We start from the raw sequence: 27,155 nt of genomic DNA, 5'->3' as shown, positions 1-27,155 counted from the left end.
ACACACAGAAGCAACGTGGCCTTTTTTCCTACATGAATTACACGTGGCCCAACGTTTTGGACACACAGCCCTGTCATGCTGTACGAAACAACGTGGTCAAGAAGGAAGTGTGGAATGCACCTGCTTCTGTGGTTGCTGTTTTCACTGCGAGCGTTGCGGCCCAACGCGACGTTGTTTACGCGAGTGAACCACCGCCACATCTTCGTCCTCCTGTGAAACAGGCAAATTGTCTGTGTCGAAAGTTGACTGTACAGCGCCTACATCACACCACGTGTCTATTTGCGTGCCAGCAGCGTGAGTTACTTCAAAGGATTGAGCAATGCTTAGAACTTCTGACAACGATGGGTTTGGCAGTTGTAGGGCATGTTGCCGAACTTCTTTATCAGGAGCAAGCCATAGAATAGCATCCCTAACCATTGAATCAGCATAAGACTCATGATGAGTGTCTGTGAGAAACTGACATTTCCTACTCAGACCGTGTAGTTCCGCCACCCAAGCCCAGTAAGATTGATGGGGCTGTTTACGACACCGATAGAACGCCACACGGGCGGCAACGAGTGGGTGTTTTTGCGGTAATAGTTAGACAATAAGTCACACATTTCTTGGAAGGACAGGGAGGCAGGTTCCCACAGAGGGGCTAACTGAGATAGCAGCTGATAGATCCATGGGTAAATCCAAGATAGAAATAACGACTTACACATAGGAGCGTCGACAACGCCGAAAGCCAAGAGGTGTTGCTGCAAACGCTTCTCATAATCCTCCCAGTCTTCAGTGGCCTTGTCGTAAGGAGGGAATGGAGGCAGAGAAGAGGAAGACAGACGATGAGCAAGTGACGTCGACAACGCCTGAATAGCAGCCGTCAGCTGTGTTTGTTGTGCTTGAATAGCAGCCGTCAGCTGTGTTTGTTGTTCAATGAGCGCTTGCATAAGCTGTTCCATGTCTGCCCCGTCATGAACACACAAATCCACAACGCAGTGAAAATATCCCGTCCTCGTCGCCAAAAAGTGTTATAACCTTTAATCACCAATAATTGCGTGGATATTCAAACACACTCACTTATGAACAATAGCTGGTTACATGATAACAACTCAGAATCTCTCATTCGACTGCCATGCCATGACATGCGGCCAGCACCGTTCGTAGCTAGGTGGTGCTCCCGCGTTCAGCCGAGTTGCGGAGCGCCTCTATCGCCATTTGCGCGTACTGTCGTGGCGGCACTGTTAAATGTCGTGGCACTGTCACAACAAATCCATAATGCACATTTAATTGCTGTTGCAGCCTGCCATCCCTTAAGGTCTTGACCTAGTGCTTGTATTAACAATATCTTCCTGCTCAATCCATCTGCATTTCTATGTTTTTCCCTGGTTTGCAGATTACTTCACACTAAAATTCACTGAGTTTTATTGCCCATCTTCTCAATCTACTGGATGGGTTCTTCAAATCTAGTAACCACTTCAAAGCAGCATGGTCCACCACTACCTTGAAATTTTTATCACACAGGTAACACTGGGAGTCTGTTACTCCATGCATCAAGCTACACATCTCTCTCCAATGTAGAGTAATTCCCTTCTGTTCCATTCAACTGTCTCAATGCAAAAGCAACAGGACATACCTGACCATTGACCTCCTGACTTAAACCAAGAGCATAATTCAACACATCACATGATAATATGAACTCCTTCTGAAACTCTGGAAAAATCAAAACCAGACTTTATTTTAACACCTTTTTCATTTCGACAAACACTTCTTGCCATTCCTCTGATCATACAAACAAAAAACCCTTTTTCAACAGCTTTATACATGACCATGCTATATCTGCAGTTCTCACAAAACTGCCTACAATAATTTGTGAGATCCAAAAAAGTTTGTAACTTCTTGATTATTCCTGGTTCCACAAAATACTGTACTTCTTTTACTAATCTAGGATCAGTTTTCACGCCATCCTCAATAATGGTATGACGTCAAGAATTGACTTCTTCCATGGTAAAGTGACATTCCTTCATGGATGGTAGCATTACCTCTGCATACACCCCATATGCCCACAAGTAAAGTAATTAACATTTGATGCAAACACATCTCCTGTCCGTTATCCATGTCAACCTATTGATTTCCTTGTACTCCAGCAGGTAATCTAACCACTGCATGGAGATCTTTAGGCACCCCAGTGCATACACTCCTTGATATTTCTAGTGTTAAGCCACACAGTAAAGCATCAAGTACTTATTGTTCATTCTACTATGTGATCACTATGTTCAGACCTCTGTTATAACTTCAAGTTTAACAAATATATTTCAAGGACGACACGATACATGTAAGTCACAGATCAAGTAAACAAAGTAAGACGTGTGTACACTTTAACAGTCAAATCCGAAATGAGTCCGAGTCTAGCAGCTGCTGGCTGGCTGGCCGCTTAGGTGGCGCTGCTGCTGCATGGCTGGCAGACAGCGCCGCATGTAAAAGATGCACGTAACTGCGCGGCATCACTTTGAGAGATCGGTGAGTCACAACACTTTTCCCCCCTTTGAAGTTTTTTGCACATGTCTTGATGGAGGTGGCCTGTAGATTGCTAACGTCCATAGGTGTTGTTTGACTGGCCGTAAGGTCTCGAGGAGGAGGCTTCCCGTACGGACGGCAGTGTCCCCCCGATGATAATGGGTCGAAATGACAGGAGACGTGGGGGTCGCATCTGCTGGGGCCCCGTGCACCAATCTGCCCGTTGTGCCAAGTCCAAATGTTATAACTTCAAGTTGAACAAATATATTTCAAGGAGAACACGATACATGTAAGTCACAGATCAAGTAAACAAAGTAAGACGTGTGTACACTTTAACAGTCAAATCCGAACTGAGTCCGAGTCTAGCGGCCGCTGGCTGGCTCGCCACTTAGGTGGCACTGCTGCTGCATGGCTGGCAGACAGCGCCGCATGTAAAGGACATGCGTAACTGCACGGCAGCACTTTGAAAGATCGGTGAGTCACTACAACCTCACTGTGTGATAAGTCAAAAGGGTGAATAATACAGCTTCATAATTCTATCCACAGAGTCCTCTAATGCATCATCACACGTTCTAGACACCATACCCAATTGCTCACAAAAAAATCATGCACTGTCTCTTTTCCTATATCACTGCTCCAACCCATGTCTCAGCTACTTGAAAGTTTCTGCACTGCATAACACTTCTGCATACCATATGAACAACTTCACCTCTTCCATTAAATGCAATCTTTTAATCTGCAATAATATTTTATATCCAAGCAACCTTCTATATCATCCAATGACTTGAGATCCCCTCTACAAATGCTAAGACATCCTGAGATGATCTGATTCACTAATGACTCTACAGCCTCATCTCAGATGACACCTTGTGTCTCTGAGTTGCCATTGCATCACCACACTCATTATTACAACTCAGAAAAAAAATCACAAATAAGACAAAAACAATAATGCAACACTAACACAGACAGAAAACTCTGCAGCTACTTGTGTTACCAACCAACTTCTGCCTTATCATAAGCCACTTGAACTCTCAACATTGTCTAGGTCTGTGTCCAAAATGGTTACATTTAAAGCAAATCACTGTTACAGATTCAGCACAAGGGGCAGCATGTTCTAGAAAATTACAATGTACGCAGACACCGTTGACAGTAAAGAGTGCCATTATTAAATTTCAATGCATGCCATGTCACAGCTCAGCGAGACAAAATACCTCAATCTGTTGTAACTGGCTGATGCTGACATATGGGCACTAGCTTTCACCCTGGTGCTGCTTAGGTGCCCTGTGGTGCTGATGGTAGACCCACGGCATGCACAGCTTGGAACCATGGCAAACCCTTGCTCCACACGTGTTTATCAAGGCAGCGCTTGGAGACAGCTGTGCAGGGTCTTCAATTTGTTACCCTCTGGCAGGAGTCGGACAGTGGGTGGTGCTGAGGCACTAAGTCCCACTAGGAACTCAGTGCTGGTGGCAGTAGGCATGGACGGCAGATTGGCAAGGCCCCATATTGAGCTTAGTGCTGGTGTCCCCAAGGCTGGTGCTGGTGATGTCCAGTAATCTCAATGGGTGGCAAGGCCCTTGGCACCGTGATGATGCTGCTGGAGGCTGACTATGAGAGAATCCCTTCTGCCTAAAAATCCAGACACTTATATCTCTCTGGGGCTAAAACCTGGCCCCTAGTCACATTGCCCATAACAAGAGACTTGACTTGGTGCAGTGACATCAGCCCACCTTCTATGTTCATTATCGCTGTGTGATGCAGTTTTCCACTGAGTACGGCTAGCCCTGTCTCACAATCCCCCTTACGTGTATTCTGACCCACATATCGCCACATTTGTGGCTACCAACCCACAGCTGTTAATGCAATGCTTTACAGCAGCTTTCTCATTACATCACATTATATTAGCTAAAAACTGGGTACTGGTATAACAATTCCAATTTCAAAAACAGGCAGGTGCTGACAGGAGTGAATATTAGCAAACTGTCAGTTTAATAAGTCATGATTGCAAAATGCTGACACAAATCATTTACAGATGAATAGAACTAATAGAAACGACCCTCAGGGAAGATGAGTTTGGGTTCTGTGAAAATGTAAGAACATGCAAGGTAGTAATGACCCTACAACAGATCTTAAAAAACAGTTTAAAGAAAGGGAACCCTATGTATATAGCTTCTGTAGGCTTAGAGAAAGCTTCCAACAATGTTCACTGGAATACAATATTTCAGATTTAAATTGTAGAAGTGGTAAAATACAGGGAGCAAAAAGTTATATACAACTTGTACAGAAACCAAACGGCAGTCATAAGAGTCAAAGGCCATAAAAGGGAAGTAGTGACTGAGAAGGAGTGAGGCAGGGTTGTAGCCTACTCTGTTGTTATTCAGTATCCACATTGAGGAAGCAGTAAAGGAAACCAAAGAAAAATTTGGAATTAAAAAATTGTACAATATAAGTGTGCTTCTGTGAACCACAATCATCAACAGTTCAGGAACATAGTTAAGTGGAATGAAAATTCTGTTGGTAACTTTTTCCCAAACAAGTTGTTGATCTTATAGTTGATCTTATCTGGTGTGATGTTGCTCTCCATGCTGCTATACCTTCTGAAAGCCTCTTCATATCTGAATAAGTATGCTCTGATATTTTCCAGTGACATCATAATACCATTAGAGACAGCAAAAAAGTTGGAAGCATAGCTGAACAGAATGGAATGTCTTGAAAGAAGGCTATAAGATGAACATTAAAAAAGAAATGCAAGTGTGATGGAATGCATCCGAATTCAATCACATGATGGTGAGGTAATTGGATTAGGAAATGAGACACTAAAAGTAGTAGATGAGTTTTGCTAATTGGGTAGTGAAATAATGGATGATGACTGAAGTAGAAGGGACAGAAAGTGTAGACTGACAATGGCAAGAAAAGCATTTTTAAAGAAGAGTTGAAATTTGTTAACAGTGAGTATAAATTTAGACATTAGAAAGTCTTGAGTGTACTCTGGAAAGGAAGTGAAATATGGATAATAAGCATTTCAGACAAGAACAAAATAAATGCTTTTTAATTTTGGTGGTACAGAAGAACGCTGAAAATTAGGTGGGAAGTTCACTTAACTAATGAGGAGGAACTGAACAGAATTGAGGAGAAAAGAAAATTGTGCCACAAATTGACTAGAAGAAGGGATCGATTGATAGGACATATTCTGAGACATCAAGGGACCACAGTTTAGTATCGGAGAGATGTTGTGGGGGGAGGGGAGGGGGAGGGGGGGTTGTAGAAGGAGACCAAGAAATGAATACAGTAAGAAGATTCAGAAGGATGTAAGTTGGCATAGTTATCCAGATATGAAGAGGCTTGCAGAGGGTATAGCAGCATGGAGAGCAACATCACACCAGTCTTTGGACAAAAGACCATAAGATCAACAACTTGTTTGGGAAAAAGTTACCAATAGATCGGTCCAACTTGGTCAAAAAATTCTACAGTATAAGTGTGGTTCTGTGAACCACAGTCATCAACAGTTCATGAACACAGTTAAGTGGAATGAAAATTATACTTATTGAGAAAAAATCTATGAGTATTAATAACTATCAAACGTGTATTATATTGGGCATCACCTCAGAAGGCAGCTCTCTATAGACAGGGAGATGATAGGGAAGGGCAGAGGAGATCACGTTTGCTTATTAATTGCAGAAGAGAGAGGGGATCACACCCCACACTGTTATACTGTGTTGCTGCAGATGTTGTACTGTTGTTATTGTTGTGGTATTCAGTCCAAAGACTGGTTTGATGCAGCTTTCCATGCTCCTTGATCCTGTGCAAGCATCTTGATCTCTGAATAATTACAGCAACCCATCTCTTTTTCTTCCTCTGTAATCCTTCTCCCCCCCCCCCCCCCCCCTCCTCCCTGCCTTTCTTTCCCACCAACTCTTAATTTGGTGATCTCTTGATGTCTCAGAATGTGTTTTGTCAACTGGTCCCATCTTTTAGTCAAGTTATACCACAAATATCTTTTCCCTCCAATTCTATTCAGAACCTCATTAGTTTTGTGACCCCCCCCCCCCCCTGCACCTAATATTCAGCATTGTTTTACAGCACCACATTTCAAAAGTTTCTACCATCTTCTTGCATGAACTGCTTATTGTCCAGTTTCGTACCAAGCTACAGTCCAGAAAAATGTAATATATATTTACTGTTAACTAATTTAGCTTCTTCTTCAGAAATGCTTTTCTTGCCATTGCCAATCTGCATTTTATGTCCTCTCTACGTCGGATGTCATAAATTACTTTAATGCCCAAATAGTGAAACTCATCTACTACTTTTAGTGACCCATTTCCTAATTTCATTCCGTAAGAATCACCTGATTTAATTTGACAACATTCCGTTACCCCTGTTTTGCTTTAATGTTACACTAATATACTCATTTCAAGACACTGTCCATTCTGGTCCACTGCACTTGCAAGTCCTTTGCTGTCTCTTACACAATTACAATGTCATCAGCAAACATCAGAATTTTCATTTCTTCTCCCTGAACTGTAATTCCTACCACAAATTTTTCTTTGGCTTCCTTTACTGCTTCCTCCATGTACAGATTCATATTACCCACCCAGATTTATGGAGAACGTAATGAATTCTGTGAATGACTTTGATCAGTTTGCTGTGAAACAATCTACTGCTTGAGAAAAATCATACTTCATGCCTTGAAAGTGTATTGGAACTCACATGCTGATGATTGTGTTAACCACCCAAGTTAAGCAAACTTTCCTGTTATACATAATAGCAACCTTTGGGGTGAAAATGTCAAGGAGACAATTTTCTATTCATTAATTTCTTTTGATGTCACATTCTGTGTCAATATTCATAGAGTAAGAAATTGTTTGTCACACAGAAGCATGTATTAAAGTGGACATGGTAACCTCTTGAAGAACATTCATGAAACAATTGGGCATACTAAAAACAGCCTCACAGTATGAAGTTTGCTGTCAACAATCAGTGACAATGTGAAACTGACATAATATTCATCAATACAAATGTAGCAGTGAAATTATCTATACTGTCCCTTACTCAACATTGGTGTGGTGCTCAAATATGTGAGGTATTCACACACAAAAGATATTTGCTAATTTACCCAATTATGTGAAGAATTTAATACATGATAAAATTAACTTCAAACACATTCTAAAATCATCTAATTTAATTAATTAAATGTGATGAATTAATTTAATTAATGAAAAAGGCAATTATGCAACTGATCAACATGCTGATATATTTTTTACTGAGAAAATGCCTTATGATTCATGGAACATGTAAATAATTAAGCAACTTCTTCAAATAACTTCGGGGGCTGTGACAGTATTTTGACAGGTTAACCTTCCCCCCCCCCCCCCCCCCCCTTTTCTGTCCCTGGGTCAGTTTCAAAGGATTTTCCAGTTTTTTCCTTGAAAATGGTAATGGTAGGTAGAAGAGCTGCCTATCAAAATATTGGTGGTTTTCAATCATTTACCTGGCAGCTCTGCCTCAAGTAATTCAGGTGTTGTACACAACGAGAAAAGCTTCATATTCCAAATAAACTAACTAGCCGACCAAGTAACTGTTTCTCCTTGGAAAATGTGTTTTATTATAGATATGTCACTCACAACAGAGCAACCATCTTAGGATACAAATTACTAATAAATAATTGCTACCAGTTTTTTATATACTATTTATGCAATACATATTTTGACACACATCAAAACAAAATTCTTTTAAATCCTGAGGTTTTAAAGCAAAGGACTATTATCACCTTACTTTTGCCCAAGTTTACATCATAGTACCATTGTCACTGCTGTCTGAGTCTGTATCCAAACAGACTGATCGGAAATTTATGAAGATTGATTCACGGCTAATATCCAGCATCAACCACTTCTCAAAGTATACCTGAACCCTTTTAAAATGTCGCACAATCTTCCAATGCTGAAGGGGAGATATTGTTTGTTCCATCATCACACACAAGCAATTCAATGTCTGCTATCTTCGTAACCCCCCCCCCCCCCCCCCCCCGCACCCTCTCCACCCCATCTTTCAGCTACATAACTGTTTAACCAGTGCCCAAATTAACTTAAACCGATTGTATTAGAGGTGTTATGCTGTCAAAAGCAAAATTGTGTGGCAACATTCACATAAAACTAGGTCAAATTTGTATGTTTTCACTAGTAATTTGTTTAAATTAATTAACTGCAGGAGTTTGGCATGTGCCTGGCCTATAGTGCAATCATCTTTATTTTTTTTTATTTTTAAGGCAGATCATACATAATATAAGCTTGTTTGGCGTTTCCGCCACACTGTAACAGTTGAATGATATCTGGCTGGCATTGTGTAAATCAAAATGACTAACTATGAACAATATTTCTAAGAATTTCTATTCAGTGGACCATTTCTTGGCATTAAAATCACTCATTTATAAATGGTAGGTATTGTATTTTTTCTTACTTCTAAATACAAATTTGTTCCAGGGGGTGGGGGAAATCTCTCATCATAAGGTTTTTCTAGAATGATTCTGATTCACCCATATTTCATCAAGGTAATACATGTCTGAACCACATCTTATTACAATATTTTTTGGCGAGGCAGGGAGTGGGGGGGGGGGGATGCGGTTTGCACTTCAACTAGCTCCTTCATTACACTGAAAATTTTCTTCCGTCATTACATTTCATGTAGTCAAAATCAATATCATCCAAGAATCTTGTCATTCATGATGCACTACCCTTAAGGTCAGTTTCCTTCTGCACTTATGCAACATTCTAAAAGTTTTAGGTAATGCCAGATACTCGCCATTAACATACAACTTAGACACAGAGCAACTTAAAACATCCTTGTCAAATCTCCCTTCATGCTGTAGACGTCTTGTGATTTGGGAGTTTGCCAGCTGCTATGAAACGAAGTGTTCCTAGCATTTCTACAGTTGTGACACTTCCATTTGCACTCCACTGTACATCTCTCCTAGTGACACCACAGCCAGTTTGAGATCCTTCATGTGTGTTCAAAATGTCAGGAATGGGAGCCCCCTTTCAGATCCACATTTAAGAAGGTTACCAACAAGGTTGGAATCTTCTCAAGATATCAGATTATGGACAGACGGCATGTGCAGTATCACAGATGAATGTGGTATCCAGTACATCAGTCAGATGAAGTAGCAGAGCACATCATCGACACATTGCACAATTTTGGTTTTGGACAAGTAAAGATGCTATGCTGCAACAACAGTTCATGAAACTTTCTACTCAAAGTGGCAGTGGAAATGTATTTGGACGATGAATTTCAACTAAGATATGCACAGGATTTGGTGACAGCAAAAATCCATCAAGAATGGTCCAGTCTTGGTGGTGGAAGCAATGTTCAGAATGGACAGACAACACCAGGACTTGATGCCTAAACAGCACAGGAACTCAACACTTTACCTGAAGATGACAAGCAGGAAATTTGTTGAAACTTTGCCACAATATAACACTGCCACTTGGCTGGTATCCCAGGAAGATTTTATCAGCGAAGTTCACTAAGAAAGCTTCCATTTCCATATTTTATAAATGTGGTAAATAATCCCCCCCCCCCCCCCCCCTCTCCTGCTTGTGAAGCACTTTACATTTATTGGTGTAATGTGGTATTTATTTACACTAGCTCATTAACTGATACACTTTTACAGCTATACCACTACCAAAAAGTATCAATGACAGTTCAGTAGCAATGAATGATTCAGTCCCTCTCGAATGAAACTGTATTGCTACAAAGTATGAGAACAGTGCCACCTTGCAAAGAACAGTTATCACCAACTAGTGATGACTCACACCTAGGTATACAAAAAGAAAATGAACCTCACAGGATGCCAGCAGTTAAAAAAAGGAGATGCCCAGAATGGCTGAAAAGTGGACTCCCATCCAATGTGATGCAAACTACAATAACTGTAAATGTGAACTTATATTATTGAGGATCATTCTGAATAGCAACAAACTTTAGTTACTGGTCCAATGACAGACATTTTTCTTGACACTTTTATAAGGCACGGAAGCTTACTTCAAGAAATTTTTTTGTTAAGTTGTTCTTCAGCAGTTTAATACAACACTTCACAGTTGATAAAAATCTATCTATCAGTGTGTTAGGTTTTGAGAAGGAGTCTCTTGTTATGAAAAAATGTATAAAATTAATTTACTGCAGGGTATGTATTATAGTTATTTGAATGCTGTGTACAAATATAAGTCATACAATGTACACTACATAAAAAGTATATAAATATGTGACAGCACCTCTCCTGAAAGAAGTAGTGTATTGACCATATTGAGTAGAGCTGTCATCTGTATATGGCAATCTTCAAGTAATAGGAACACCTGTTCACCACTCACACCAGCCATATGCATTACCTGCAACATTATTAACAGTTACCTCTCTAAAACATTTATGATATGTATTTTTCCAATATTGTCTATGTAAAACTACAATTTCTGGAATTAAAATACTACACTCAAACTGAAGTTTTCTCCTATAAACACTAATGCAGAAGACTAAGAGAAATCATAATGAAGTGACCGATGCCACAGTTACAATAAAAAATGATCCATCCCTTGTTATGTTTTTGTCCAATTACATGTGGTGGTTACTTGTGAAAATGTCACATCTCGTTGCAATTCACATGATATTTAATCATATATGTAAAAAAGTAAGGTCAAATGAATTGTATCCAGACTAGTATATACTGTTTAAAGTATAACTTTAGACATTGCCTTTTACACTTTTACACTAAACATAGCTATTTAATGATAAACTGTAATTCAGATATTATTAAAATGTGTCATCCAGTAATTACATAAGTAATTAAGACAAAATATTTTAATGTTGTTGTAGCCATGAACATTGATTGCTATTTTTCAGAAGTAAATATCAAAAGTTTTATTATTTTACTATTCTCAGTTATCAGTTTATGTAAACTGGACATTTTGACACCAAATCCCAATGCAATCCGTATGATGTCAAGTTCTTTAATTGTAACTTCTTAAAAACTGTAAATTCAACAATATGATTACTGGAATATATGAATACATGGGCACTTGAGCCCACTGAGTCACTGGTGGTTTGACTGTTTTTTGGACAACTTCTGTACATCTTGCATTCAGAAAATTTTCGAAATCCTTATTAAACTTCAAATACAAACTGAAGCCATATGTATATAGTTTTATTTGAATGTCAGAAAATACCTCACACTCTAGGACACTGGGGTATTTATTATTCAAAGCTATGCATGTTTAGTATGATTTCTATATTACTGCAATGATAACGACTTCTTGCGTTAAAATTTTTGGTCTGGATCAGTCAATTGAAGCACATCACAAAGTTATAAATTTTCATGTTTAAAATTTATAAACATTATGGCAATATAACATGTTTCTGCTGCCTCTTTTACACTTGTATAGCCAAGTTAATTCCAGAAATTGCAATGCTTAAAGCAGCAAGAACTACAGATTAAATTCCAGGCAGTAGAAAAATAAATTGTAGAGATTTGGTATAAAACTAAAGGATATTTGTTGCGTATCTATGAATGTCATTAAGTTGATGCAGCATAGAAATAACAATGCAGATTGTAGGTATGTTGTATCACCACAGAATCAACTGTGTATATGGTTATGCATCATCTTCCTTTTCCAGGCAGTCAGTAACTTTTGTCGAATGAAGACAGCAAAAACAAATAAATACCAACAAGAGAAGAAGATGGCTGCAGTGTGATGAGAAGTATTTTCTGCAAACTAGGGCGTTTCCCTTTAACCACATAATGGTAGCCGATGTTCATACAGATGATCAGCTGCTTTTACGGTCATCCCAGTATTGAAAGCAGTGACACTGTTGCAGCAAAACATATATATGGTACAGTTTTCAGCATAAAAAAGTAAATAAAACGGACTTAAGATTAACTGTAGAATTTCTGAAGAGATAAAAACTGCATGGCTTGGTTCTGACTCCATACTGTTAACATGTAGTCACGGAGTTTCAAGATGACAGAACTGTCATTGTGCACAGTAGGACCAGATTCAATCCTACCACTAGCACAGTCTGTCCCATTTCAGGTGGGCTGGCTCATGACAACAGCCATGTTAAAATCAACTTTGCTGAAACAACTGGATTAACTTTTGTATAAGGTATAATCTTTTTTTAAAATTCACTGTCAAACTGTGTATAAGGGCACGTTCATCCCTGCAGATGAAGAACATGCCCCTTAGTACAAAGCTCAGTGTTTACTTTAAACTGCATGACATCATATCTCTTAGCAGATAGCAGTGTGCCAAAGTTTTTCTTGGCTGAATGTTGGATGCTTGCTGTTTCATATCTGTTACAAGTAAGATAAAAATATTCATGGATGAACTGAAAATAATGCTGTGAACTTTGCAAAGAGGACCAGAAAACTCACAAAAATAAATTATGTCTTTTACTACAGTGTGGATAGCATAAATGATCAGCATTATATTTCAATTTATAGTTGTAAAAATTATTATACAATACAAAAGCACAAATATGAACGGGTAAATTTGGGGTATATGGAAAAGAGCTGTAACTATATAGGAAGGTAGTTGTTAATGTTATCAAAATAATTTTACAATTTTGATCAGTTTTTAAAACTGAAGCATAGTTTCTAGAAGTCAAAAGTACATTTTTAAGATGCCTCTAACAAATTTTAAAACATTTTTTCATCTTTAATATAAAAGCATATACAGGATGTCTCTCCTAAGAGTCATAAGGCATATTTTCTCTGGTGTTGCAGCAGATATTTGGAATTTTGTTTCTGCTTTGTGTAGCTGAAGTCAGCCCAAACAAATGCTGGGCATTATACCTTTCATGTGATGCCCAGTGTTAATGGAAAATGTTGGTTTGTTTCCCGTTACAAACAAACTTATTTTTAAAGTGGAATTTTACATTCCCATTTGACAGAGCAGTCCAAAATTATTCTAGTGTGATATTCGTTATACCAAATGTATTAACAGGGAAAGTAAAACCTGAGAAATAATGAGTACTCCAACAATGACAGCACAATCCTGGTCAGCACTAACTGCTACTGCTATGTGGAACCATGCTGTTCAGTCACTGCTAGATTACTAGTTACTCTATGTTTTTACTGTTCCTGTTGTAAAATTAATATCATAGTAAACTAAACTAGTAGTGTTCTATTGAATGGGCATGTAGAACTCCAATTCAAAAATTATTTTGTTTGAAACAGGAAACAAACTGCATCATTCCATCAATGCTGGACATCACATGAAAGACACGATGAGCAGTATTTGTTTCAGTTGACACTAGCTACATGTCGCAGAAACAAAAGTGCAAATATCTGCTGAAACACCAGAGAAAGTGTGCCTAATGACTCTTAGAAGAAACACCCAGTATAATTCTTTTGACACCACCTAAGAATTCTTTCATGATGGGAATAATAAGTACAAGCAATTCATTGGTGAACGAATGTGACTGCATCACTCAAAGAATGTTAAGTTTTTTTATTAACATGTGACTTTACCGTTAGAGTAGAGAGGGACCTAACTGTGTCAAAAGAGTGATATAAACTGTGTTAAGCAGAAACATGTTTCCTGTTGTTTGCTGTAGTGAGAATATATTTAGATTAACAAATAAAACAAAGTTGTCAGGTTTTGTTTACATGTTCATTCCATCAGAACTACACTGATGGGCAAACCTTAAGTGTGATGTGTCACAGCCAAGTAACATAGCTCAGTGAAACTTGTACCATACATACAAAGAACTGCTACAATACAGTACCCAAGGTAACTGAAAGAAATACACAATGGGATGAAGAGAAATGACATTGTTACTCAAATAAACTTAACTCCAAATGAAAATTAATTCAAACCCTCAGCTGCCGACAGGTGTTGTTGATATACCTCAATGGGGACAGCTGAAAATGTGTGCCCCGACCGGGACTTGGAACCTGGGATCTCCTGCTTACATGGCAGATGCTCTATCCATCTGAGCCACCGAGGACACAGATGAATAGCGCGACTGCAGGGACTTATCCCTTGCATGCTTCCAGTGAGACCCACATTCCCAACTGTCCACAATCTATATACGTAATGTACCTAATAGATATTTGCCCATCTACTCATTACTTGCGCACACTAAGGTGATGATTCCCGTAAGAGTTCGGGCAACCTCTGAGTATTTGCACAGACGAAGGTCAATGGCTGGGTAGCCTTTAACTATATATATGGAGATAGTAACTGTTCTCTAAAGAACAGATACCATTGATGACCATGCAGCTTCTCTAGAATAAATCATTTATTCTAGAGAAGCTGCACAGTCATCAATGGTATCTGTTCTTTCAAGAACAGTTACTATCTTCATATATTAACTGCAAATGTTTGGACAGGATACACTCATTGGTCAATATTATTGTGGCACTATGCCTCTTACCCATATGCATCCTATCGTGGGTATATTCAATGCTGACTTCATTTTTATTGGTGACAATACACAACCATATTGAACAACTCAGGCATCAATGAATGGAATGAAAGGATGCTGAGTCACAATAGGCACAATAAAGAGATTTAGACAATCATAGCTTTCGGCCATTAAGGCTTTTTGCAGCAGTAGACACACGCATGCACAAATACACTCATGCAAGCGCAACTTGCACACATGTCTGCAGTCTCAGAGAGCTGAAACTACACTCTCTGAGACTGCAGATGTGTGTGCAAGTTGCGCTTGCGTGAGTGTGCGTGTGTGTGTGTGTGTGTGTGTGTGTGTGTGTGTGTGTGTGTGTGTGTGTGTCTACTGCTGACAAAGGCCTTAATGGCCGAAAGCTATGATTTTGTGAATATTTTTCTTGTGCCTATCAGCATCTCCGCTATATGGTGAGTAGCAACTTTCCTTCTCTTGTATTGTTACATTCCATCCTGGATTTTCCATTGTCTGGAATGAAAGAATATTTGATGAATAGACTAATCAGCCCGCTGCTCCATGTTAAATCCCATTGAGCACATGTGGAATGCATTGGGGAGACATATTTCATTACACTCACATGTGCCAAGGATCATCCAGCACTTGTCAACTGCACTGGTGGAAGAATGGAATGCCCCATCATGGGAACTTCTTGCCAACATCATGGCCAGCAAGGGAGCGTGTTGCAAAGTATGCATTGCTGTCCATGTTAATCACACACAATATTAACAACCATGTCCCACCTTTTCTAACATCCAGGGGCCCATTATAAATCATGGTGACATAAGTGTAATTATTGCCTTTGAATAAAAGTGTCATTTCTGTTTGCCTCACTGCATATTTATATCAGTTACCTTCTGTACTATACTGTAGTAGTTCTCTATGGTCCACATATCATCAAACTATGCTACTTGGCAGTGACACATCATTTGAAAGGTGCATTCATCCTTACACATTGCACAGCAGTGTATTTGTGATTAAGTATAACTAAATAACCAACAGCAGAGATTGTTACTTTTTTGCCTGGTTTTGTAATCAGAAAAGTGATAAATCCTTTTAAAATGTGATCAGATGTTTACAATAGTCTTCATTACAGAATATATATGATGTTTAACAGGAGCTAAAATTCATAAGTATGTAAAATGGTGTCTAGAGTGTGATGAAAGCTGATTACCATAAAATATTTCTACGTTTCACTAGTGTACAATGCAAATTTATTATAATGCATTTACTTGAAAGAAGAAGAAAAACATTCCTTATTTCACAAAACATTAGTGAATCAAAGAAAGCAAATTGTATTAATGGGATATAACCTGTTTCTGATGAAGAGGTGCAAGTTTTCATAAAAAGAACTCACACTGAATCTGCCAAACAGTGTTGGATTTTCCTATATGTGTTTGTTTCAACTGGTAGTGAGATGTTAAACTGATGCAGAAAAAAGTCTCCTCATGTATTCTATCATATGGACAAAACTTCAGGAGCAACTGCATCGGTATATTATAATGTGTTTACAGCAGATCCTCCTATATACGAGCCCAGAAAGATTTAAAAGTTTACTCTTACATACAACAGTTATCACAGACTCTCATATATATTTCCAATAGAAATGTTTATTAAGGAAGCTACTTGCAAATAATAACACCCATTTATCAATTCAGCCATATCCTTCATCACAAAAAGAAATAGAAAAACACACCATTCATTCACCCTATCAAGCACACCTCACACACACAACTGCCAACTCCGGCAGCTCAGACCAGCATTCTGATCCAAGCTGTCAGTGTTGGCAGTCATGTGTGCATGAGGCATGCTTGCTTATGTGAATGAATGGTGTGTGTTTCTCTTTCTTTTTGTGATGAAGGCTATGGCTGAAAGCTTATGAGTAAAATGTCACCTGTCTGCACCTTAACATGTCATCTTTACGGTAAATAGCAATCTATCTTTACCTACATTGTTGATATTCTGACATGCAGTTAACAAATATCTTAAAAAGATAACACATACCTCCTTCAAATCATTACAAAAGTTTTTGTGGTCATACTGCTTTGTCATATTAGGTATTATTAATTTAACACCATGCAGTGCAGACAAAATTTGAATGGTAGCTCTTCGGCCAATTCCTGCTTGACCAGCCAGAACAAGTGAACCACAGGGAGCTGACAAAATACGATCAGAACTTGCTATGGTTTGCAGCACCTCTGGCAATATCAGCAAATTTAAGTTATGGCCTTCACGCCCTGTTCATCGCAAAAATAAGACAGCAAAATTTAAAGTTTGCTTATTTATCAAGCAGATATTCAAAGGTCTTACTGACACCAACAATAATACCATAACAACAGAATATGTGCTGCAGTTACAACTGCTACACAGATTTTCATCATTTTTATTCTTGCCACTAATTATAAAATATTTTCATGATAATATTAGGTTGTGAATTTCCAGAGGTAAATTAGATGCTAGAACAGTAATGAACATATATATCGATATTTAAGTCTAGAAGTCTTACACACATGAGGGCCACACTGCTGATCAAATTCTAACTTAATGAATCTTTCAACCTTTATGGGCTGCTAAAACTCAGTCAGTGCAATGGTACTGAACACAAACTGACTTAGGATATCTCAAACTGCTGTATAAAGTAACAAGAAAATATACAGTTATCATCAGAAAACTTCAAATTCTAAACATTTTGTGAAAGAAAAACTAGATTTACTGGTAGAGATGGGAAGGGCATTACAGATGCATGTTACCTTTCATAAGAAAACCATTGCCATGAAGTGACTGTTGACCTTAATGTGAAGTTAGAATATACAGTGTCAATACAAACATTTGTAAACTACATAAAGATATACATACAATAGTATTGCTATTTCTTAAGATTTGCTATACCTGGTGAAACCATGGAAGAAGTCACAGAGCGCAGTTCCTGAACTACTGATTAATATAAACATGGAGAGTCTACTACTACAGTCCTGCCTATAGCGATTGTACAGTTCAGGTTTATTTTTTATCATGTTTAAAGCATGTTGGTGGTTCTACAATGAGCTGCAAAAGTCATATCATGGTTAGTCACAGAAAAATAAAGGTATTTGATAGGTAAGAACATATTTTAGGTGTCATTATTCATTAAATTGTGTTGGCATTGTCCGCAGCAAATATTTGTGTATTTTTCCTCATGCATATCACAGTAAATGTGCAAGGCTGGTTTGATCAGTAATTTTAAGTTTGAAGTTAGATAACAAATGACAAAAGGACAGTTTCCTTAGTTTGATATAATTACAAATTAACAATATCCTGGTTTTTTCCCTTCATTTACTTGTACTATGAAACCTAGCTTCCTGCCAAAAATCATGGTTCAAGGTCAATGGCAAGTACCTTACAGAGTTTAAGAAGGGAGCTGCAGGTATCAAAATATGTGATATTAATGACCATATCTTTTGACTGCATTGACTTAGAAGCTTAACTTTTTACACTGCCAAGGGATTGTAGACAATAGCATGTGATATAAATTTCGACTTTAAATGTCTACCCATGCGTGAAGAATATGGGTCTTCATACTGATAGACAAACAGTCAGATAAATAATGAAAAACAATTTTTTTCATGTTGTATAATTACAAATTAACACCTTTCAGATTTTTTGTTTTACTTCTATTGTGAAACATTTTTTTTTCTTGCCTAGTTTCATGATACTAGGCCAAGGGGAGTCCCCTACAGGTTTTGGTGAGTGAGGTTATATCAAAATATGTGACATAAATGGCTGTATCTTTTAACTGCCCTGACTTAGAAACTTTAATTTTTTACATCACTGAGGGACCATACACTTTAGTGTGTGGCATAGATTTCAACATTCCTGAGAGAAATGGTTTTTAATAGTTGGACAGACAGACAGACAGACAGAGGGACAATAAAGCGAATCTGTAAGTGTTCCATTCTTATCGAATGAGATAAGGAACCCAAAAAATATCTTCAACATGCACTTACGCACTTTTTTTTTTTTTTGAAAAAAGCTTGGCAATATGAAACAACTGCTAAGCATATTGTGTGTGCCACTCACAGTTGTGCCACTCACAGTTTATGGTCAAAACAGTGAGGAAACATGGCTTGTGCTTGACACCTAGCAAAGACAGCTAGAAACTTGACTGCAAGCCCCAAATCTTGTGAGTCATTTTTGAGGTTTTCTGTTCAACCTAAATATTTATAAATTCACCCTCTGTCCATATGTTCCTTCCCCCTCCGTTCATCTCCTCCCTTCCCCCTCTAATTCTATCTTCTCCTCTCCATCTCTTTTTCCATCTCCTTCTTCCTCCTCTCTCTGTGCGTCTACTCCTTCCCCTCTCTCTATCAATCTCCTCCTCTCCCCTCTCCCTGTCCATATCCTTCCCCCCCTGTGTCCATCTTCTTCTTCCCCCTCTCTGTCTGTCCATTTTCTTGTCTCCCTTATTCCCTCCAAGTTCTCAGCCCCCGCCCCTGTTCCCATCTTCCCCCATTTCCAATCTACTCATCTACTTCATGGTGATGCAATTCCCTGTGCCTACATGGTGTGAGCCCACTTGTGCCACATTCCTATCCTGTTCCCTTGCTGCTTCTCTCCCCTAGCCATCTGCCAATGTACAATGCAATCCATCAAGAGTATTGTGTGCGCAAGAAGCTCAGAAGAAAGACATATCTGAAAGCTTTGCAATGCTTTCAGTCTTTCATTGATTGCCCTACAATTCAAGTGTGTAAATATTTGCTACCTTTACTCCTTCTAGTATTTATATTCCAACCAAGATTTTCCATTATCCAATTAATGAACCAAGAATATACACTATCTTTCAGAACTAATAAACAGTTTCTTACTAGGGGGAAAAACACAGTAGAAACATTTTTAACTAACGAACGAAAGTAAAAGTCAGTGTCAAACCTGAACCAGGAGACCAAGAGTAGGCAATCAGGACTTGCATGTACACTTACATGGGAATAACTAAGTAACTGCCGCTTACTTGTTTACATGTTTACATAACATCCGTCACAGTAATATCCAATTACTTAATGAGGATGGCCATGTCTTTTATTTCTTTTCTCTGTCGTCACATTCCGCTACTATTTCATGTGCTGGTTACCATAGTCATTTGACCATAGAACTTGCAGCTGGTAACTAAACTGAATCTTCGTATATCCATAATTAAAATGGATGACTTGGGACATCAGCTGGTATAATATGTGTTAAAAAATGACATAATTCCTCCAGCTGCATTAAGGTGTTGGTTTTATTGGCAACTGGTTTCAATGTTGTTACAATATCATCTTCAGGCCCTAAATACAACATATCATACATAAACAACGAATGCAAAAACAGCGATTTACGAGTTATTATGCAAAACAACCTACCTTGCCCACCGTTCACTACTAGTAAACAATTAAGTTTACCGAACATATGTCTGATTGGCAATACATATGTTCTCCTCTTTATAGTTCATTATTTAAAAAAAAATTAATAATAATTTACAATGTTCCATGCCTATATTATTATCCATTACAATAATGGCTTGTCACTTAAGCTTTTATACTCCCATTTTTTAATACTTGATATTAACCAATAATAAAACGATTGTCCATATACAGCTTCATTTGTATTTAGTGATACCATGTAAATGGCTAATGTCCAGAGTGATGGCATTTTAACGGAAATGACCAAAAATTTAATTAGTTTCATTAAAATTATCCATTATGTAAAATGGTTATAATAGAATTGTTTTGCACAATAACTCATAAATTACTGTAGTTGCATTGGTTGTTTGTGTATGGTATGTTTTATTTAGGGCCTGAAGATTATGTTGTAACAACATCGAAACTAGTTGCCAATAAAACCAACACCTGAATATGGCTGGAGAAATTATGTCATTTTTTAACAACTAAACTGAATGGTTACAATTTGTTTTCTTTGTTTCCCTCTATGTAATGTTTAATTTAAGCAATGCAATACTAGACACTAGCAGTTAAGGTATGCACAAAAGTGCTAAGGGTATTATAATATTAAAAAGCTAACTCAAAAATGCACATTAATAAGGCTGCATGTAAATATAAGTACTATGGAATCACATAATTGTAGCTATCACAGCCATATTGTGAACATGGGTAATGGTAAACTGATTATATTGCTCCCTTTCATGTTCAACTGTTAGGCCTTCATTATTCTGATCCAATTATGACTGCCAGCCCTTTCAAAGGATTTGGGGTGAATTTCCTTCTGTCTATATCGATACTCTTTTTCATTACGATTCCCATTTCCCTACAAACTGAATTTCCCATGCAGAAACTATTTTCAGTTTCCAAAAGGTTAAGGTTAAGCATTATGTCCTTTGCTATTATGCCTGGAAGTCCTCTTGTCCCTGTTTACATTTCAGCATTTCAGTATCATCCAAGAAAACATAATCGGATGATAAATAAAGTGTACATACCTAAAATGCTGATACCACTCTGAACTACCGCAGCCCAGTCTTCTGTTCCAATTTTTCCTAGTGGTTTTCCTAGATGTGATTTTGATGAAATGGATGACGCAATATTTACAGATGCCGCAGTTACATAAAATGTGTCTGGAAAAAAATGCAAGATACACAGTTAACAGTAACATCTGATTTCATAAAATTCGTGTAACTGTTGTATTAATGCCTGTAATTATCCCCATAAAAGGTCATCTATACACTTCCTCAGCCTTTATTTAACATACAGAACTACTATTCATTTATAGGGGCTGTGCATTGAACAGGTTACCATTGTCTCAAATATGGCAACATAAGAAGAAATTTGCAAGAAAAACTATAGGAGGGAATACTGAAAAGTAACACCTCTGAAATTTTTATGTGAAAACTCTTAAAGCATTTTAAATAAAACAAACATTATTAACACTCTACATCTTTATTCCACATGTCTATAAATTTATTTCTCAACACAGTCACCCTGTTGATGAACACTTTTATTTCAACAAGAGACCAGTTTGTTGACACCATCATTATAGGATGTTTGACTTTGTTGACGGAGCCACAACCTCACCACTGCATTATCATTGAAGTGAAATTATCAAAAGTGTTCATTACATTTTGGAAACAGATGAAATTTGGATGCAGTCAAGTCAGAATTGTATCTATAGCAACACCTTTTACACTCTCAAATACAGTGGTGGAAAAACAATGTATGAGCCCTAATTTCTCATCTCATATCTTCGTGGTCCTTACTGCAGATGTACACTGGCGGCAGTAGAATCATTCTACAGTCACCTTCAAATGCTGGGTCTCTAAACCTTCTCAACAGAATTCCTCAAAAAGAATGTTGCCTTCGGACTGCCATTTGGTTTCTGAAGAATCTGCATAATACTGATTTGTTATTCAAACCTACTAGTAATAAATCTAGCAGTCTGCCTCTGAATTGCTTCGATGTCTTGCTAATTGACCTGCTGCAGATCTTAAACACTTAAGCAGTAGTCAAGAACAGATAACAGAATTATATTACAACAAATAAGCCCTCGGTCACAAATATTAAGTCCAAACTGACCAGGTTTCGACGCAACTATGAGCGTCGTCTTCAGAATTAGACTAACTGTTCTAAAACAGTAGCGTCGAAACCTGGTCAATTTTGACTTAATATTTGTGACCGAGGGCTTATTTGTTCTAATATAATTCTGACACGGTCACTGAACCTTAGCAGCTATGTTCAAAATTTTAGATAACAGAAGTGTTTTATACATTGTCTCCTTTGCAGATGATCTTCACTTCACCAAAACTCACCCAATAAATCAAATTTGACCATTTGCCTTCCAGACTACAATCCTTCCATGCTCATTCCACTTCATATCACTTTGCAATGTTAAACTTAGAAATTTAATAGACATGACTGTGTCAGGCAGCACACTACTAATCCTGTAATCAAGCATGACAGGTTTGGTTTTCCTACTCATCTGCATTGACTTACATTTTTCTATATTTAGAGCTAGCTGCCATTCTTCACAGAAACTAGAAATGTTGTCTAAGTCATATTGTATCCTCCTACAGTCACTCAATGATGACACCCTCCTCAACACACAACAACATCTGCAAACAGCTGCAGATTATTGTTTGCCCTGTCCTCCATATCATTTATGTGTATAGATAGTAGCTGCAGTCCTATCACACTTCCCTGGGGACTCTCCTGATGATACTTTGGCCTCTTATGAACACTTGGGATCTAGGACAACATACTGGGTTGTGTTATTTCAGGACTCTTCAAGCCATTCTCATATCTGGGAACCTATTCCATGTGCTTGCGCCTGTGTTAATAGTCTGGCACCATGTCAAATGTCTTTCATAAATTTAGGGATATGGAATGTGCCTGATGCCCTTCATCCATTGTTCACAGGAAATCGTGTGAGGAAAAGGCAATCTGAGTTTCGCATCAGCAATGCTTTCTAAAGCCGTGCTGATTCCTGGACAGAAGCTTTTCTGCCTCAAGGAAATTTGTTATATTCAAACTGAGAATATGTTCAAGAATTTTGCAGCAAACTGATATTATGGGTATTGGTCTGTAATTTGCATGTCCATTCTTTTACTCTTCTTATGTACAGGAGTCATCTGAACTTTCTTCCACTCACTTGGGACTTTGTGACAGACAAGAGATACACAAAAAACGAAAGTTAAGTAAGGAGCCGAGGCTTAGAGTACTCTTTGTAAAATCAAACTGGGACTGCATACGGACCTGGCGACACATCTGCTTTCAACAAGTTGAGTAGTCTCTCTCTACTATGGATGTGTGCAGCTATTTTGTCCATATTGGAGTCTATGTGATGGTCAGAAGATGGTATGTTTAAATGATTGTCCTGTGTGAACAATTTCTTAAATGTGAAATTTAAAACATCAGCTTTCCTTTTGCTGTCTTCTACTGCCACACCACATTGGTCAACGAGTGACTGGACAGAAGCCTTAGACCCACTTACTGATTTCATGCATGGTTCTCAGCAAGATCTTTTGCTAGGGTATGCCAATTGTTGAATGCATCATGCACTGATGTTTATACAATCATACAAACTTCTATTAACTTTTGTTGTCATCATTTGCGCACTCACATTTGAAGCAAGAGTGCAACAGCCTTTCCTTCCTCAGCATTCTTAAATCATGACAGACCTTTCCCATCCTTAATCCATTTACTCAGCACATATTTTCCAGAGCACAATTTACAATCTATTTAAACTTTGCACTTAATTCCTCTACATCTATCACACTGGTATTAAATGATGTCAGTTCACTGACTAAGTGGGATGCTAACAATAGCTTATGTGGTCTTTCTAGCAGAAATGCTCTAGTAGTCTTCTTCATTGATTTATTAACGGTAGGAAATGTAGTCACTATGGTGTCATTGTGGTCACTAATCCCTGTCTCTATACTCATGCTGTCAATAAGGTCAGGCATATTTGTAGCTAGAAGATGTAAAATATTTCCATTGTTTGTGGGCTGTCTAACTAGCTGCTCAAGACAGTTCTTGGTAAACATGTTCAAAGTAATTCACAAGATTGGCCGTACTCCCTACAATGAATCCATGGATGTTCCAGTCTATACTTGGTAGGTTAAAGTTACCTCCAACTAATACTGCATGATCTGGGAATTTCCACACTACTGACTACAAACTTTTTTATATGTGACCAAGTAACATCACTGTAGAACTCAAATCTGACACCAATAGAGGCAATACTTTTCTCAGCTGCAATGAAACCACCCTTCCTATGGTATCTAATATGTCTTTCTGATATATGTTCCATGAATCACTAAATATCTCTGAGCTTTCTATTTTGGATTTCAGCCAGCTCTTGGTCCTAACAACAGTTTGAGCATGAGAAATTTTCTGGGGGGTGTTAAATTCAGGAACTTTGTTATGCATACCTCAAAAATTTACTGATAAAATTTTGACATTCAAAATGTCATCACCCTGAATGTGGTCTCGATTTATTATCTGTGTGTCATCCGGTATGAGTTCATCAGAGTAGCTCAGACCACTGCCTATTACAAACAAACCCCACATGCACTCCACAAGTATTCTGCTATCTGAGTAGCTGCTTCTATTGTATACTGCACCCCTGACCTACCAAGGGGAGTCCCACAATTTGCCATCCAATAACACAGGTCCAGAAACCTGCTGCCAAGACCATCACAGACCTCAACTCAGTTCCATACCATAGGCCCCCATTCGACTCTGGGTACAATACTGCAAATTGCAAGCTCTGTTTGCACCCCAAACGTGATGCCAGCAGCCTTCACCACTTCCACCAGCCACCTAAATGACCCGAGGATGGCCTCAGAACATAAGTGACAGGCATTATGGGCATCTGAATAAGCCACTTGAAGATGGTTGCACCCTGGATGCTCGACAGACACAGCCAAGGTCTTCTCCACTTCTCAGATAAGGCACTTTATGGAGTATGGTCAATAACAGAGAACCTAAGATTTTGGATTGTTGCAGATGTTGTGTCAAACTGAAGGAGAGGATGCTCCATGTGTGGACAAACTCTTCCAAAGTGAAATTTGATTACAGCACACTGTTTCTCACACACAGAAATAGTTACATTACACACTACCATACTGTCTAACATTTTCCTGATGGCTGGAGACTGTGGTACTGGGGTGCAAGACTCACGTGTCTCATGCGGGTGATTTACGTATTGTGTGCAGCCAATCTTCTTCTCAGGACAGATGGCTGCATAAATCTTCACAATGCTTCTTCTCTGAAGATTTCATGCTGGTTAGTGAAATGATACTGAACTACTTCTCTACTTTTGAAATGATTTCTTACTCTCAGAATACTTTCATATCAACTTTGCTATATTTTTCTTCTTCACAATAAAACAACTATACAAGTTTCTCATGCGCTTTGAAGTCTTGCAAATCAACCCTGTCTGGAAAACCTTAGAACTTAACATATGTCATTACAGTCTCTTTTGGTTTTAATAACCATTGTCAAAACAGTTCTTGCTCCTAGCAAGTCAAACAACAAAGTATATGAGTCTCTACATAAAACATATTTTGTTTGTTCCCAACAGTCATCAACACTATTTCACTGCCAAAGAGTAGTCCTTGATTACTCCTTGTACTGGACATACAGCTTCCAAGGTATGTACGGCCGCCACTTGTCAGTGCCGATAGACCGCCACAACTTTAGTCTTCTCGTAACACACACCTGTCCTGCACACACGCATAAATCATTGCGCAGTAGACACATTTCCACTCTCACACACTCATCCTTAAAATATCATGTGTTTGAGATGGTGAAATACGAATGTCCCTAAAATTTACCCCGAAATTCTTGAGGCACTACAACTGCACTCCTCTAGTGGCAAAGGGTTGCAAATACGTAGACATGAAGAATAAAGACATATAATGTTAATAATGTTTGTTCTATTTAAAGAGCTTTAAGAGTTTTCACACAAAAAACTTGGAGGCATTTCTTTTTTGTATACCCTCGTAGTAATGGCTGTTGACCAAACAGTTCAGGGTGGATTAAGAATCATAATGCTACCATCAATAATTCAGATATATTAATTTTGTAAAGAAATGATGGTCTTCCTGACAGTACTCCTAGAAGCAGCATCACAAACATTTGTGTTGATAGTTCAATAACTGACTATAGGGCCTATAGTTGTTTTGTAGTGGTGACATATACTATCTCTCCTTTCTTTCTCTCTCTCTTTTATTATTATCTTTTTTAAACAAGTAGTAAAAATTATTATATGCACATACATGTTGATATTAAGGCCAGTTTATCTCTCCAGGTAATTGGCTGTAACTGTGAAGAGTAAATAAGCAGTTAATGTTTAGTTGCTAAGAGAAAATCATTGAAGCGAAGTGCCTGTGAAGTATATTTCACTTTGTATAAGCAATACCATAACTAATACATAACTAATGGCATAATCTACAATTACTGTAGTTAATAATAGTACAAAATCAAAGAATGGAAAATTCAGGTTGGGATAATGAGAATATTAGGAAAGGGTAGATTGCTACTCACCATAGAGAGATGGCATTGAGTTGCAGGCAGGCACAACAAAAAGACTGCTATACATTTTAGTTTTTGGCCAGAAGACTTTCAGTGAGCAGAGACAGTGGTCATGTGAGTGTGAGCTGTGCTTGTCTGAATTTGTGCATATTCCCTACTTTAGAAAAAGGCCTTTTGGCTGAAAGCTCAAATGTATAGCAATATTTTTGCTGTGCCTGTGTC

General features: G+C 38.2%; 1 protein-coding gene across 1 annotated transcript in view; it reads right to left on the bottom strand.

The window, feature by feature from the left end:
* The window catches only part of LOC124777773 (cytoplasmic dynein 2 heavy chain 1), an 829,086-nt gene that overhangs the window by 269,242 nt on the left and 532,689 nt on the right, over nt 1-27,155 (bottom strand). The window contains exons 44-46 of the mRNA XM_047253283.1: nt 21,383-21,517; nt 16,945-17,177; nt 10,755-10,868 (exon numbers count right to left, since the gene is read on the bottom strand). Coding sequence (XP_047109239.1) covers nt 10,755-10,868; nt 16,945-17,177; nt 21,383-21,517 — 482 coding nt within the window. The remainder of the gene's footprint in view (nt 1-10,754; nt 10,869-16,944; nt 17,178-21,382; nt 21,518-27,155) is intronic.

Source organism: Schistocerca piceifrons, chromosome 2, assembly GCF_021461385.2.
Source record: "Schistocerca piceifrons isolate TAMUIC-IGC-003096 chromosome 2, iqSchPice1.1, whole genome shotgun sequence".
Classification (NCBI taxonomy): Eukaryota; Metazoa; Arthropoda; class Insecta; order Orthoptera; family Acrididae; genus Schistocerca; species Schistocerca piceifrons.
The sequence above is the reverse complement of the archived record's forward strand: the minus strand, read 5'-3'. Positions and strand labels throughout refer to the sequence as shown.